At 31.7% G+C, this 16,981-nt stretch overlaps 1 protein-coding gene across 20 annotated transcripts in view; it reads left to right on the top strand.

The window, feature by feature from the left end:
* Positions 1-2,945: 2,945 nt before the first annotated feature.
* The window catches only part of LOC126718979 (ureide permease 1-like), a 164,049-nt gene continuing 150,013 nt past the window's right edge, over positions 2,946-16,981 (top strand). For 2 of the 20 annotated variants that reach the window (XM_050421428.1, XM_050421420.1), the window contains exons 1-5: positions 3,304-3,446; positions 4,081-4,389; positions 6,257-6,395; positions 6,583-6,739; positions 7,400-7,443. In XM_050421428.1, the coding sequence (XP_050277385.1) occupies positions 3,444-3,446; positions 4,081-4,389; positions 6,257-6,395; positions 6,583-6,739; positions 7,400-7,443 (652 nt within the window). In that variant the 5' untranslated portion in view covers positions 3,304-3,443. Of the gene's footprint in view, positions 3,248-3,285; positions 3,447-3,613; positions 3,708-4,080; positions 4,390-6,256; positions 6,396-6,582; positions 6,740-7,399; positions 7,444-7,531; positions 7,636-7,875; positions 8,251-8,426; positions 8,947-16,981 lie in introns of those variants that run through there. The other 18 variants (XM_050421434.1, XM_050421432.1, XM_050421433.1 and 15 more) reach the window with 18 other exon arrangements.

The raw sequence follows: 16,981 nt of genomic DNA, 5'->3' as shown, positions 1-16,981 counted from the left end.
GTCGCATCAGATTCTTGGTGCGTCAGAAGTAAAGTTTTCCGTCATCAGCGCCGTTTGCTCTATCGCAGGTGTGGCTAACATGGAGGCTCATCAACTTCCGCTCCTTGCACCTTTTCTTCAACGGTGCCAGCCTCAAGTTGATACATCGATGTAAAGCCTAGCTATTCTAGTCAAACCTACCTTCGTACGAGTTTCCATGAAAATCACGACTAAACCGCTGTCCAATGACCAAGGTCCAGCCTTTCTATCCCACTCTCTATGAATTATGTTGTTCGGGCCTTTTACATACGAGCCCAACGTCATTCTTGGGTCGTTAAAAATCGTGTCCCTACAACGTTGCGGTACACTCAACCGTTATCTCGGTTAGTCTCATAAGTTTAATTTGCTATTGATTGGTGTTATTATATTTGATAGTTTCAATAGGTTCAAATTGGTAGTTTTTTGTCACAAGGTTTCTTGTCCTAAGTATCATTAAAGGAAAATACACATGTAGCATGCCCATTCACAAAGTAATTGCCGCAGAAAAGAAAAGTATTTAGAGGGAAACAAATTCATCTTTTATTAGCACAAAGAAACAGTACAACGTACAATGAAAAAGCTTGAATAAGCTTATACTAAAAGCTAACTACATAAGCAGAAAGAAAAGATACAAGAGAGTGAAGAAAAAGCCGAAGAAGAGGTGCAGAGAAGAGGGATGCTGCCGTTCCGAAATTTTGTCTAAGGAGACCGTTCCTCAATACTTTTACATGCCTACGACTCAGGCAACAAAAGAACCCAACTTGGGGCTAGCACCATTGAAGAAAAGGTGCAGGGAGCCCAACTTGAGGCTGGCACCGTTGAAGAAAAGGTGCAGGGAGCCGGAAGTTGATGAGCCTCCATGTTAGCCACGCCACACCTGAAGAAAAGGACAAACTCAGTACAAGTGCAGTACAAGGGAGAAAGCTGCCAACACCATAATGTGGAGCCCTGCGTCTGACAAGCCCATACTCTAGACCATGCTATTTAACTTTTCCCAACCATCCCTAACCACTCTGACGTATGGATTGATAGGACGAGTCATTACCCCAAAAAGGAAAAACTGACACGTAGACGAAAAATGGGAAGAAAAGACTGGTATAAAAGGGGAAGAGAGCTAGGGGAGAAAGGGGAGGAAAAAAGATCCTACAAAAAAGAAGAATGGAGAGAAGGTGATGATCCTCGGACTAAGTCCGAGGACTCAAACCCTCTGAGCTACATCGACGTAAAGCCTAGCTATTCTAGTCAAACCTACTTTCGTACGAGCTTCCATGAAAATCACGACTAAACCGCCGTCCAACGACCAAGGTCCAGCCTTTCTATCCCACTCTCTATGAATTATGTTGTTCGGGCCTTTTACATACGAGCCCAACGTCATTTTTTTGGTCGTTAAAAATCGTGTCCCTACACCATATATCTTATATATATAGTAAAATAGTCTCTAGAAAGAATGTTAGCCTTTGTTCACACTAGGGTATGTGTGGTTGAGAGGAAAGTGGAGAGCAGGTAAATAATAAGAGGAAAGGAAAGCAAATTCTTTGTTTGGTTGAAAGAAAAGTAAAGAAAGAAAGGAAATTAATATACCTTTTTTTGGGCATTTTGTGTAATACTTGTTCTTATCTGTTTATTATTTGAAATGTGGGTTATGTTATGAGTCTTATAACTCAATTAACATTTCTAATAAAAAAAAATCTAAAATTCAAATTATTTATCTCCTATTGTAATTATCAAATTATCAAAACAATATGCCGGTTATTGTCTTATTGTCTCTTTCTGAATTCTACCCATTATAGACAAAAATGAAGAGAAGAGAAACAACTTACTTGGTTAATTTACATTTTTACCCTTCCTTATTACTAATTATAATTGTTACCAAAATTTGTAATTGGGATATACTATCAAATTATTTATGGTTAATCTTCCCTTCTCCTTTTCTCCTTTCATCCTAACTGACATACTAAAATATATATATATATATATATATATAAAATCATATCTTTTTCCCATTCTTGTCCACTTCTCATATCTTTTTCCCATTCTTGTCCACTTCTCATATCTTTTTCCTTTTCTCTTCTCTCTCTCTTGTGCTGAAATTTCCTCTTCTCTCACTGTTACTAAACATACCAAACACAAAAAAAAATTGAGTTATTATTTTCTTATTTGGTGCACGCAATGTTTCTCCTTACGCATTTGATCATATTCTTAAGAGACTTGAACCCATGATCTGATTGTGATGGATCAATGATCATATATATAAGGCCAGCGAATCATTAGACCCCTTCTAATTAATTATTTGCACGTGTTTTCAATCTTTGTGCCATATTTTCAAATGGGTGCTATTCATATTTTCTAAAGGTCGACACTAAAGTCCGACGATATATTGACTGAGGAAAAAAATAATTAATAACCAAAAGAATCCTTTTCTTTTAGAAGTGTTATATCTCCAACAAAATTTTATCACATTTTCACAATAAATAGACAAGTAATTGTAAGATGACATCTTTTACTACTCTTTTTTTTCACAATTATTTTATACAGTAGATTATAATTGACTGATGGTTATTAAATATTTTCTAAATGAAAAATGTTAGTCGATGCTTTAAGGCATTGGTTTAAAAGATATTTATAAAAACTTTCTATGAAAAAAAAGCAACTAATTTTTTCAAGAACTTTTTTATATTTTTCATAAAACTAATATCAGAACTTTTTTTTTTAATAAACAACTAATATCAAAACTTCATTAGCAAATACTCTAAAAACACCAACAATAACAAATTTTACTAAGGCGTGTTCCGGCGCAACTCTTTCCTTATTAGAAATTAAGAAATTTAGAAGTGCCAAAAAGGACGCAACGTGGAAAGCAATAAGAAGACAATAACATCATAGGTGTGTCGGTGTGTGTGTATATATATTCTAGATTCCAACTGAAACGGCCTACATTTTCAACTATTTGTTACTTACCGGATCAACTTCCTTTTTGCTTTGGTTTCTATGTGCTTTTAGCAACTCAGCTACTCTCTTTGTCCTTCTTCTTCCATTTCTGACACTTATGAAACCATGTGTCACATAAAGCAGTTTGTTTTTCACTGTTGAGGGGACACTTCCATATTTGTAAGGTAATCCCAGCTTTTGGGAAAAAGATTCTGCGGTTTTTAGTTGTGACTGTGATGTGTGTGGGAATCTCTTGGTGTCCCAAAAAATAGTGGCTTTTGCATCCGTATTTGATTGGTAGGTGGGTTTTTTTTCTGACTCTCATTGTTGATGGTTAGACGCTTAGTCAAAACTTAAGTCTTTGTGTGTGTTTGCGGGTGTTTTTTTATTACTTATCTTCCATTGTTTTTTGGGATTGGTGAATGGTGAATGATAAGAACAATTGAGTTTCGAAAGTTTTGTAAATTTGTAATCTGAGAATTGGGTTTTCCTCTGTAATGGTATGTTTTTCTGATTACTCTCGCACTAATACCATTCCATTGCAACTAATATTTTGCTTGTTATTTTGTTCAATATAGTGTTTTAGGGAGCCTTTGACTAACAGAATTTCACCCATTTCTCCATTGGGGGAGTTTTGTGTTCTTCTTTTCTTGAATTTGATGAGCAGCAGCAATTAGCAAAAGCTTTTGAATCTATGGTTTTGAGCTCATCCTTTGTCTCTCCTTTCCTTTCTGTGAAGATTCATTTTGTTTCCCACTCATGTATGCTAAGCTTTATTAAACCAAAGTTTGTTAATTTTTACCCATTTCTCCATTCGAGGAGTGTTGTTTTGGTCTTCTTCTTTTCCTGAATATGATGAAAAGTAGCCATTAGTCAAATCTTCTGAATCTGTGGTTTTGAGCTCACCCCTTGTCTCCTATTTCCTCTGTGTGAAGATTCATTTTATTTCCCACTTATGTATGCTGAGCTTTATTAGACCCAAGTTTGTCAGTGTGATGTATGTGCTCCTTAGCCTTAGGCAATCAATCAGGACATTGATAGTGAATGCTTTTCTTTTGTCCTTTAGTGGCATCATTGCATTTCAGGTTTTTGGAGCAAGTGAACTTATATCATGTTTTATTTACTCCTTTGCAGGATTTTTCTGGTATATCACCCTTGCTTAATCTATTACCTCAAAGTCAGAGGATTATCTCCTGGAGTTTAAAAATGTATGTGGTGGAGAGCAAAGGAGGTGCCATTGTGTGCATGTTGCTTGCCTTGTTATTCTTGGGCACATGGCCTGCTGTTATGACTCTCCTAGAAAGGCGAGGTCGTCTTCCTCAACATACTTATCTTGACTACTCGATCACTAATCTCTTGGCTGCTGTCATTATTGCTTTGACATTTGGGGAGATAGGCAAGGGCACGCCTACTGCACCAAATTTTTTTACTCAACTTTCTCAGGTGAGTTCCCTTTGTATATGAAAGCTGGTGTTCTTTCCATTTGGGGAATTGAAGTTGTTATACTTATACCAATATAAGCATTAATAAAATAGATAGATTCTTCAATGCAGATTGAAACAATTTGGTAGAGCTTTATTGGTATAACAATTTCATTTCCAAAATTGGAAAAAACACCACAAATATAAGCATGATAGATTCTTCAATGCAGATTGAAACAATTTGGTAGATCTTTATTGGTATAACAATTTCATTTCCAAAATTGGAAAGAACACCACAAATATAAGCATGAATAAAACAGATACATTGCTTGATGCAGATTGAAACAGTATGATAGAGCTCTGTTTTCTGTGACTAATGTACACTATTTTCTGGTACAACTTCTATTATTACCGTCTAGCTGTTCTTTAAATTAGGCATATGTTTAATTAGAACTCAGCCCATTTTATTGGCTCCCACTGTGGTTAAATGCCAGAACTAGAATTATCGACCTATATTGAGGAACTGAGCAACTACAACCATGGGCATATATCCAATGACATTTCATTAGATGAGACCACTGCACAAGGTGTTAAGACCTTTTCTCATTGTTTGGCCATAGGCACGTGTACCACCTAACACCAGTATATGGGAAAAAAATGAAAACAAAAATTTCCATCCTTATGTGGATCAGGAACCTTAATGACTGTAAAATTTTGTTCAACTGTAACTATGACCAATTAACTGAGGACAATTAAATGGGAGCAGCCTATTGGAAATCGATTGATAGCCCACGTTTGAATACTTTTCTAGATAGGCAGAAACCATCTGAAAGTTCGGAGGTATATAAATAAAAAAGGAAGAATAGTATAGTTGTGTTCTGAGTAGAATTCAAATAGTGCTCTTGGGTGTCATTTCCTCTCTCTCTCTCTCTCTCCATCTTTTTTGCACTGTATATGTAAATGCAGAGTGCAACAGCTATCTATAAGTTTCTTATTGTCTGTTTAGTGGTTGTAATTTTTGGTCCATTCTTTATATACTATTCAACAAAACCCTTATGTAGGTGGTGAAATAAAGTAAGATATGCCTAGTTTCTACGATAAGGAAACTGTATGTCTTTATTTAGTGTAAAGCTTTGTCATTAATCTTGATAGTTGCAAACCTTTTGAGACAAGAATTGCATAATCATTTCCTGAGGGAAATAATTGATTATATGAGAAATTCCTACATCTATGATTGTGAGAACAATTATTATATATGATAGCAACAAATTTGCCGTCAAAGACTAGCAGTTTGGCCTGGTTTCAAGATGTCCAGACTGCTTGAACATTATCTCGCCTCTTGTGAACTAACATATGACTATTGCCCATGAGAAAGAGGTGAAAAGACTCAACCATAGTTTTCAGTAAATGATGTTGGAGACTGACTGAGAAGCCGTATGTTCTAGATTTTCTAGTATTTAGGCAATTAAATTTTGGCAGTTTGATTTCTGAACATGTTTACTTATCAAATCTAGGAAAACATTTTAAATATTTGTGGATGCTGGGATACCATTGAGACGCTTGTTGGAGATGAAAATGCATATAAGTTCCTTAAGGGTGCTGAATGAAATGTCATTGGATGCTGAGTTCGCTTTGTGGCTTGGGGATGATGTTTGCTTAAATGGTTCAATCTCTAGTAGGTTGTTCACTTTTGAGTAAACTAGCGTCCTAGTCCCTCATCTAGTTTTAATTATGTAGCATTACAAATCTCAATTGTGCTTTTTTTCAAATGGAAGTAGTTTTGAATCTTCTAAGGGGGTTTTATGCTGCATACATGACCATGAATCTTGTTGCAATGGCATTGTATCAGTTAAAAGTGATTCATAATTCTTCTGGGGTCCTTGATGCAGGATAACTGGCCCTCTGTTTTATTTGCAATGGCGGGTGGGGTGGTGCTCAGCGTTGGTAATCTGTCTACACAATATAGTTGGGCTTTAGTTGGTTTATCAGTGACAGAAGTGATTTCTTCAAGCTTAACTGTTGTTATAGGTCTCTCTCTCTCTCTCTCTCTCTCTTAACATACACAGGCAAATGAACATGCACATGTACATACAAATAAACACAAAACCCCAATTTGTGTATGCATTTGTGTGTGGAAATGCATTTTGAAAAGGATGAAGTAAAACCTTGGCAAGATAGTAATTTTTCAGTATTGTATTTGTTCTGATTGTAACAGGCACAACCATGAATTACTTTTTAGATGATAAAATCAACAGAGCTGATATTCTTTTCCCTGGTGTTGGTTGCTTCTTGATTGCGGTTTGTCTTGGCTCTTTTGTTCATACATCCAATGCAGCTGACAATAAGGAAAAGCTCAAAAGTTTGTCCACTGAGTATACCTCTAACCTTCATAGTTAAAAATGAAAATGTTCTGATTTTCATTAAAGGTTTCTTTTGTTGATAATAAGGGCTGCTTAGTTGATTAGTGAAAATCGGCTAAATTGCTCATTGAATCTTAAATCTGAATTAATTTTCAAACTCGTACCTTTCTGTGTGGTTCATTTTCCATTCTCTTCTGTTATTTCCTTTTGCCTGTATTTGTTCCCATAGAAAACTTCAGAAGAAGAATACAGTTGTTACATTGTGCTATGTTAATGAATAATGAAGCAACTGCATGGGACTACATGAATAAGAAGCCTAGGGACAGCCCAATTTATGATAAGCAGCTGCCAATAATGCATTAAAAAAAAGTACAAAAACCTCTAAATGAAAGAAGCCTTTTATTTTTCCGTTTGGGGAGACAATAAATTTGTTGAGAAGTATGTTCTGTTTTCTTGAAAGGAAGTGCAGCTGTTAATTTTCTTTCTTAATGCTTATCTTGATGGTTGTTTTTCAACTAATCTTTGTTCTCTCTAAGATTTTCCTTGCTATGAGTTTGTTAGGTTAAGGTCATGTTTTAGTAAAATTTCAATTGCATCAGGAAATCTTTTCTTCCTTCTTACGCATTATGGATTATATAACACTAATGCTTCTACAATTGAACCTTTTGACAGAGGTACAGGTTTTTCCACTTCTAAAGAAACACTTACAAACGATGGTAACTCTCTAGACTCTTAGTTTTCTAGCTTTGGGATTCCTTCATTCAATAAAACTGTTAACTCTCTCTCTCCAACATGGGACATAAGTAGTTAGAGAGAGTGATGTCGAAAATGGAAGCAGTTCTGCAGACAAGGCCAGAGCTGGAACTGCAGGTTTCCTCATAGAACTTGAGAACAGAAGATCAATTAAGGTTGGCAGTTTTGATTGATTACGGATAGTTTTAAAATTTTAATCTAGAATTATGGTATTTTCATTTATACCTTCCAACGCACACATATTCAATTTGGTCCCATTATACATGAAGTTATGGATGATGACTGCACTGAACCTACATCTAACTAGTGGCCCACCCCTTGCTTTTTAGAATGAATTTCCTGCATCCATAGACAAAATATCTTTGGATTTACTGGTTATAATATTCTAATTGCAGGTGTTTGGTAAGAGCACTATAATTGGACTGGCCATAACATTCTTTGCTGGAATTTGCTTCTCTCTATTCTCTCCAGCGTTCAATTTGGCAACAAATGATCAATGGCACACTTTAAAGGAAGGGGTCCCTCACTTGTCTGTCTATACTGCATTTTTCTACTTCTCAGTTTCCTGTTTTGTGGTTGGCATCGTTCTAAATATCATCTTCCTTTACCGCCCTATACTAAACTTACCCAAATCATCCCTTAAGGCTTACTTGTCAGACTGGAATGGCCGAGGCTGGGCCTTTTTGGCTGGGTTCTTGTGCGGGTTTGGAAATGGTCTTCAATTTATGGGAGGTGAAGCAGCAGGATATGCAGCAGCAGATGCTGTTCAGGTTAGCTTTATTACTTATACAAGTCAGTATGTGGATACATATTGTTACATACAATTATGATACTGATAATTATATGACATTTTTTACTAACATACAACTGCTTAGAGACGTGTACCTATCACACATGCATGTTTACCAAATTCTCAATGCTCATATCAATTTGCGGTGATACACAGGCACTTCCACTTGTGAGCACCTTTTGGGGCATACTTATCTTTGGAGAGTATCGGAGATCATCACGAAAAACGTATATACTTCTTGTCAGCATGTTGTTTATGTTTGTTGTAGCTGTCGGAGTTCTTATGGCATCATCAGGACATAGAAAATAAGTGTGCAGTTGGGGAAGTCATTGTCTGGAAATTGTATAAAACATAAATTGTAAAATAGTTGACACAGTTGTGAAGATAGAAGACATATGCTGTTGGTTGGTTGAGATGCAAAAATGGCCATGTACAGTGTCACTGTCATTCCCAATATTCAACTACAGAATTCTCAGTCATCTCTTTAAAAAGACACAAATTGGGGCGAGGTTGATGAGTATAGTAAAGAAAAATTGCAATCAAATTCTTAATGTTTCTCTGTTAGCATGCAGTGGTTGATTTAGACACTGCCAATACCTGTAACTTTAATCTTTGTTTCTACGTTTTTATATTTTTCTTTTCAAAATAAAATAAGTGAATTGCATAGTGTTCTTTATTTCAACCAATAACCCCCTCCCCTCCTTACCTCCTCTTATTTTGATCTTTATAATATGTGTTGTGAATTGGGATAAAATAAAAAAAAAAAGATAAATTATTGATCAATTCAAGGTGACTAACCTCCTGAACTTGAGGAAAAAATAGATTTTTTGGTTAATTTTCTACTTGATTGTGATTAATGCATTTAATGTATTCAAGGTATATAAATAGTCAAGGATGAGATAATTTCATCACAATCTAATCCTAAAAGAATAGGAACCAACTCCTATTTAAATACAAATTGAAAATTAAAAAAAACTAAATAGAATCTAAAAGAATATCCTAATATATAATCGGATAATTATTTAAACTTTAGACTTCGTCAATCTGAATTGGTAAGTTGCAGGACATAACAATATGCATCATATATTTTTTTTCTTCCTTTCTTTCACTTCAAATTAGTTTCACTTCCATTTTATATGTTTATGATGTTATGATGTGTGGCTATGATGCGGGAAATTGGTTGATCATATGAAAAGATAAAACTTGGTTACAACTTCTTATGTGTTGTATCTTAGATTCTCAATTGATTTCACTATGTAGTTGCATTGATTAATAAATCACATAATTTAATTAATTTAATTGTTTTTTTTTAAATATGCTGCATTAATAAATAATTAAATACTGTTACATTGTTGAATTTAATTGGTGAATCTAAGGTACAATACAAAAATAATTGGTCCTAAGTTTTAACCCATATGAAATGTATAATTATTCCTAATCTATATAGGCATATATCATAATAACCCCATTCAATTAAGATTACATTTCTTTACAGCACATATGGAGGTGAGGTGAGACCGTAAGAATTTGGGTGAAAACTCATTGTGAGCTTCATTTTTGAGAATGAAAATTATTGAATGTTCTATGTTTTCAGACTGGAAAAAAAAAAAGAAAAAAAACCCGTAAAAAAGGATTAGCAATAATATATATTATTTATGGATTTACGCCATTTAATTTTAAACGAATTTATATAGTATGAGGCGGATAATTTCAAATTTCGCTTAAATCAGTGATGTATATTTTTGTTTGTGTATATGGTGAATAGTCTTGTATGTTTCAAAATCATTATTTCTAATAAAAGTAAGCATTGAATTTTCTCTCTCTCTTAATTATCTATCATTCATACAAACATATTGCAACATATTTCATGGTATAGAATTCCATACAAGTGCACCCTTTGTATAGTTTTTCCCCATATATATTCAATTTATTTATACAATCTACTCATACAAAAAATTTTCCCCTCTAATCGCTAATAAAGCTTAGCACTCCCTTAGCTTCTTCATCAATTCATGGCTATATATATATATATATATATATATAGGATTCAATCTATTTCAGAAAGTAATGAGTCAATAATATGTGAATCAACAACACATATAGATTTATTTTAGCCCATAAAAATATTAAAAAAAAAAAAAAAAAAACATATATAGCTTTAAGCTCTTTACAAAGCAAAGAAGGGGCACCTTTAGATTTATCATGCTATATCTCTTATCGTAATTATTATTCACAGCATTTAACTTAAAGATAAATAAGTAAAATAAGCCAATGACAAGTCAATAGTTATCAACCTATTGGGCTGCACACCCCCCAAAAAAAGTGTACATAGCATATAAAATAATTGGACAAAACTTAAAAGGGGAATCTAAGGAACAGTACCTAAGTACTGTACCTAAGTCTGGCTCAAAATAATTTAATGTGATTATTACTAAGTTTTGATCGTTTCAAAATAATTTAATGTGATTATTACTAAGTTTTGATTGTTTTAATAATAGGCCATCTTTATTTCACATTGGTTGTTGCTCACAATTGTATACACTTTTTTTTTTTTACATTGAAATTGTGACTTGAAGTTGAGTAAGGGGGCAATGAAGCCTTCAAAGAAATGGATAATAAAATTTATAGAACAAAGTTTATCTTTACAATCTCCATAGTGAACTTGAAAGTTTTCATTTTCAATATAAATTATAAAATTTTCTACCAAATGAAATTGGGGGATCAAATGATATTTCTTCTGAATCTATCCAATAATCTAACTTCAAATCTGTAGCTAGACTTGACACATCTGTATCTGAGGTTGTCGCTCATTTCCGACAAACTATCAGATCTTTTATTTGCAAAATAAAAATATAACAATGTCAAGCTCATAACCTTAATCCAAACCCTAGATAATAGTCATAATCAAGAAAATAATATAGGAAAAAACCAAAAGAAGATATATGTTAAAGAAAACAATATGTCAAGAGGGTAAGAAAAAATACATATAAACCCTATAATCAGAAGGGATAACAAATTAAATTCTAAAATTTCTTACAAGAAAAAAATTAGTCCTTATAGATTGCAAAGATTATAAATTAAAAGATTTCAAATAATAATAAATTAAGCCATTAATTTATATGCAAACTTCATATTTTAATTTGTTACTTTTGATATTATAAAATTTAATTTTTGAAACAATAGGATCATCTAAATCATCAGATACAATTTAGTAATAAAATAAAAATAACGTATAAATATTTTTTCTGCAAATTACTAAATCTTCCATCTACACCAAAAAATAATAGTGAGAATAAAAAAATAACGTAAAAATCAAAAAGAAAGAAAAAGAAGATACATACAAGACACAAATAATAAATCAACAAACAATGCCGAGAACGCAACCTTAAAACAAACCCTAAATAATATTCACAATCAAGAAAATAATATAGAAAAAAAAGAAGAAGAAGATACATACATATATATATATATATATATATATTTATGGGTCAGGAACATAATCTTAAAACATTAAAAACCAAGAATAGGGGGAAAAAAAACCAAAAATACTATCATTTCTATAAAGAAAATAATAAGAATGATTCTGCCATCAGTGATATCTAACTTCTACTTAGGGGGCTATAACATATTATTTAAACCCTGATTAAATATTTTAAATTTTAAATTTTCAAAAAGGAATATATATATATATATATATTTTTTTTGAATTCAAACGATAGAATTATATTGAAAAGAGGAAAACAGAATACACGTTCCTACAGTTGGAGGTTGTACAAGGAAAGCCAACACAGTGGCATGCATGCAACCCTATGAGAAGCAACTAAAACAGAAAAAAAAAAAAAAAATATATATATATATATATATATATAACAAAAGAGGGAGAGACCAAAGCTCATAGATGGGACCCTGCCAAGGTCAGCCGTTGGTATTTTTCGAGTAACGAAGTTGCCCCTTTTAGAATGACAGTGGAGTGAGTTTGAACGTGCTAAAAGGGAAATCGGTTTCTAGCATTCCATAGTGATCATGTAATCATTGCCCCTCTTGTATCAGACTGCTACTTGTCGTCTTGTAGTCAGATCCCCAAGTTTTTGGAATGTTCCAAATTCTACTTGAGCATCTAAATTTGGGTCAATACCTCCATAGGAAATTTAGAACCTTTGGTGGAGTGTGCAGCAACCACAATTTCTTCCAAAGACTTCTATCTTGATGAGCGAGGGAATGCTCTCCCAAGGATGGACTATGTAGGCGGAGAGCCAGCTGGTACCGAGAAGAGTTTTTGCTTATTTTCCTTCCAATAGAGTTTATCCCGGGAGGCAGCGTTTCCGAGTTTGATACCCAAAATGTCATCTCGGGTGGAGTTATAGAACAAGGATTTGAACGGTCCTTTATCCCATTGGTGAGTTGTCGCATCGAACAAGCTATTGACGTTGAGGGATTGATCTGCACCAGAAACATTAAGATCATCATAAACAGTTATGGCTGTCAATCCCCACCGTGCAAAGATTGAAAAAAAAGAAAAAGAAAGAAAGAGACACTAGTACACCACATGATGCAGATTACTAATCGGGTGCTTTTCTAAACATTCTGAAAAGAACCCAAACATAGACATGCAAAATTTAAATCATGCGAACAAATGATTTGGAGCACCAAAAGCAAGCATATTGGACAATAAAGCAAAAAATTGTACAACTTTTGTTACAATTCTTTATATGAATGAGTGTAATTAGTAGAGAAAAAATAGTGAGTTTATATGAAAGTAACAGACAACCAATCACAATCTGTTGCGTAAGAGAGGAGTGGCAAAAATTGTGAATTTATTTATGGTAGTAAAAAAACTCTATAGCAAAGAACATAAGAGAGAGAATTACATAGAGGGAAAGAGCGAGAAAACCAAGATAAAATTCATGATTTTTTAAAGTATACTTTTGGTTGGGTATTGATTTCAAACATATAGGAAGATCCATTTTTATATATAGAAAAATTGGATTGCAAAAATGGATTACAAAAAATAACATAATTAGGAAATTTAAACGCCCATTGTTACTAAATTCTGTATCTAAAGATGATAGAAATTTTGTACAGTGGCCGTGTGAATGCAAGGTGTTATTAATCTGTGGTTTCCTCCACCATTTCAAAGTGATAAAGAGTATGTTTTCTTTTATTAATCGAGAATGACATTATAAACAAATTTTACTTAAAATACTAATTATTATGAATAAATGTTATATAAAATACCAACTATTTGTTTGTAAAATGATCCTTATCTAAGTACTTGAATAATGTGATGCAACATACGGTCGTCATTCACACATACATAAAATAAGAATTTTTCTCGTTAGCTAAATTGTATTTATTGACATGAAGTTAGTATGTTAATTGTTATCCTCTTTATATCTTTAATTTTTTTTAATGAAATTTTAAAAGTTTGTGTCTAAATAAATTGAGAAAAAGAAGCTAACAAATAAGTTATTATCCTAATCACTCATGTTATCAGAAAAAGTTTTCTTTAAAAAAAAATTATTTATGTAATACTCTTTTATTACAAAAACTTCATAATTCTAGTTTTCTAGGTTTATAATAATATTTAAAAAGTTTCACAAATATTCAAAATTAATTAAACATGTTTTGAACCCTTTATAAATTAAATTGTTGGAAGAAGATGTTTTATTCACAAGTTTGAAGAGGTGATGGTAGTTCCAGTGATATTTTTGATAGGGAAAGAATTGGAGTACCCAAAAAGACTTACGTTATGTTACAAGAAGAACCATATCTCACCCACGATACATCAACAATTTCAAGTTCAACTACCACCACTAGCGCTGAATCAAGGATGAAGCCAGGACTTGGAGTTAGGAGGGCGGTTTTATTGTTAAATATATGCAGTGGTTTCGGCTTTTGGCTCATTGCTTAGTCGGCAAAGGTTTTCTTTTATTATTATTATTTTTTTATGTGTGTGTAGAGTGTCTTTTGTTGGTAATGACAAATTTTTTTTGTTTAAATTTTTTTAAAGGGCTAAGTTGTTTGTTTTTGGTAAAATTGGTTGATTAGTCTCAAAAAAAAAAAAAAAAAAAAAAATTTAGCTTTGCTATTGCCTATTGGTATTTTTTGTTGTTGGGCTAATATTTTGGGTTTGTATAATTTTTTTTAGATTTTAGATCTATAAAGTTTTTCATGGACTTTAAAAGGAGGAAAATACTAGATCTACAAATTTTTTTACAAATTTTTGTTGTGATTAGTAGTTATTAGTAAGTAAAAAAGTGATATAAGTTATGGATTTAGACACAAACCAGTAAAAATTTGCAACCTCAATAGTCTATAAAAATCTTGTAAAAAAATTTGTAACTGTAGCATTTCTCTTATAATAGTTAATAAGGGGGACAAAATGTAATTTTATTGAACAAAGTTACTAAAATTAATACCTAAATATATAGTTATAAAATTATATATATATATTTTTTTTAAAATTAGGGGGCAGTCAATGAATGGCTCCATCCATGCGCTGAATCTTGCATGAGCTTAATTAGCCTTGACAAAATCATCACAACCAAAAAAAAAAAAAAAAGATATATACTAATTAACCATCTCTAATTTACTTCTTTCTTTTTCTTTCCTTTTTAAAAAACTCATCCATATAGTAGAATATCATTAGAACCTTTTTGACTTACAATAACTTCGTATGTTTCTTTCATGGGTAAAATATTATTTTAGTCTCTCAACCTTATCAAAAGTTTGTTTTTCTTCTTAATCTTTAAAAAGTTTTTTTTTTTTTTTTTAAATAATTTGGAGAGAGAAATAGGAAAAATAAAATAAAATTTTCAATATTTTAAGAACAGAGAAAAAAAAAACTTTAGGTAAAGTTTAAGGTCCAAAAGTAGAATATTTTCAATAATTTAGTGACAAAAAATGAATTTTTCAATAGTTATTTGAGGATGAAAAATGAATTTTTAAAGTTTAGGGATGAAAAAAAGGATAAAATCCAAAACTAACCCTCTAAGTTTCTTTAGATTCCATTTCAGTACTCTAACTTTGCTTTTGTTCATTTCAGTCCTCTAATTTTCATATTTATCCAATTAAAACTTTGCCATCAACTTTTTTTATATGTTATGATTAATTTTAAGAATCAAAATTGTATTTTACTTTTCTTTCTTTTTATGTGTCTCTAATTTTATTAGATAGAAATGATATGTTTTATTCTCAAAGAAATGAGAGAGAGAGAGAGAGAGAGAGAGAGAGAGGTTATTTATTCTTCTTTTTCTATCTAAAAGACGAGCTCATTTTGTTGTTGTGAATGTAATTTTACTTTATAAAGGTAAGAATTAAGAAGAATGTCTGTAGCTATAATTAAGAAATTGAATTAGATATGGATTTTCTTTAAAAAAATTAAAAAAATAAATTTGAATGGATGTGACCCGTAAACCATATGTCAATCTGTTGATCATAAATTTTCTTTAGAAGTGATATCTTTTATTCTCAAAGAAATTTTATATATGTGTATATATATATATATATATAGAGAGAGAGAGAGAGAGAGAGAGAGAGAGAGAGAGAGAGAGGATATTTATTCTTCTTTTTCTATCTAAAAGACCAGCTCATTATGTTCTTGTAAATGTAATTTTACTTTATAAAGGTAAGAATTAAGAAAAATTAATTGATTTCTGTAGCTATAATTAAAAAATTGAATTAGATATGGATTTTCTTTATAAAAATAAATAAATTTGAATGGATGTGACCCATAAACCATATGACGATCTGTTGATCAGTAAGTTAAAAACTATGTACAAGCTAGAAGCTTATTAATTGAAAATTCTAGAGCCTGTTTAATAATGGGGAATTAATAAATTTAAATATAAAATTCTATCATTTAAACATAAATTACATCTGTTAGTAAAATTTACGTGGATGTAATTAATAGAATCCAAGAAACCAACCAACATCTTGTTTAATAAACGTAGCTATTGAGTGAGATCTGAATAAATAAATAATAATAATAAAAAGATTGCAGATCGCAAATTGTATTGGGTAAGCAACAAAATAATCAATATAAGTCCAGTTTATAAAAATCAATCTTTTTTTTTTTGGGGTCCGTTTTGTGGTTTATTTGAATAATTTGACTTCAGAAACCAATGTGATAGATTGCAAAATATGTTGACCTTTATGGGTTCATTTCCCAGTCGAATGCATCGTTTATGCATTTTTTTTTTTGTTAAACAAAAGATTTTTGGAGTTCAAGATATGTATTTGGTTGAATGAGATAGGGAAGCATTTAGTTTAGAAAGTTTAGAGAGTTAAATTTCATGAGATGTAAGCAAATGCAGATTATGTATTGATTTTGAAGTAATTATACTTGTCAATTAATAAGCAGTTTGTATTCTCTTAAGCATTATACTAATTTGTGTTATTGTTGTGAATATATCTAACAATATTGAGTTTATGCAAGAACATAATCTTAAACATTAAAACCAAGAAATAGGGCCAAAAAGAAAAACAAAAATACTATCTACAAAGAAAATAATAAGAATAATTCTACCATAAATGATATCTAACTTCTTCTCAGGGCTATAACATATTATTTAAATCCTCCTATTAATTATTTTAAATTCTTTTCCTTAAAAAAATTTTAATTCTAAAATTTCAAAAAGAAATAATTTAGATCTTATATATATAGTTTGCAAAGACAATAAATATGAAGATTTCAAAAGCAAATAAACAAA

The sequence above is a fragment of the Quercus robur genome, chromosome 3 (genome assembly GCF_932294415.1).
Source record: "Quercus robur chromosome 3, dhQueRobu3.1, whole genome shotgun sequence".
Lineage (NCBI taxonomy): Eukaryota > Viridiplantae > Streptophyta > Magnoliopsida > Fagales > Fagaceae > Quercus > Quercus robur.
Note: the sequence above shows the minus strand (reverse complement) of the source record. Positions and strands in the feature narration are given on the sequence as shown.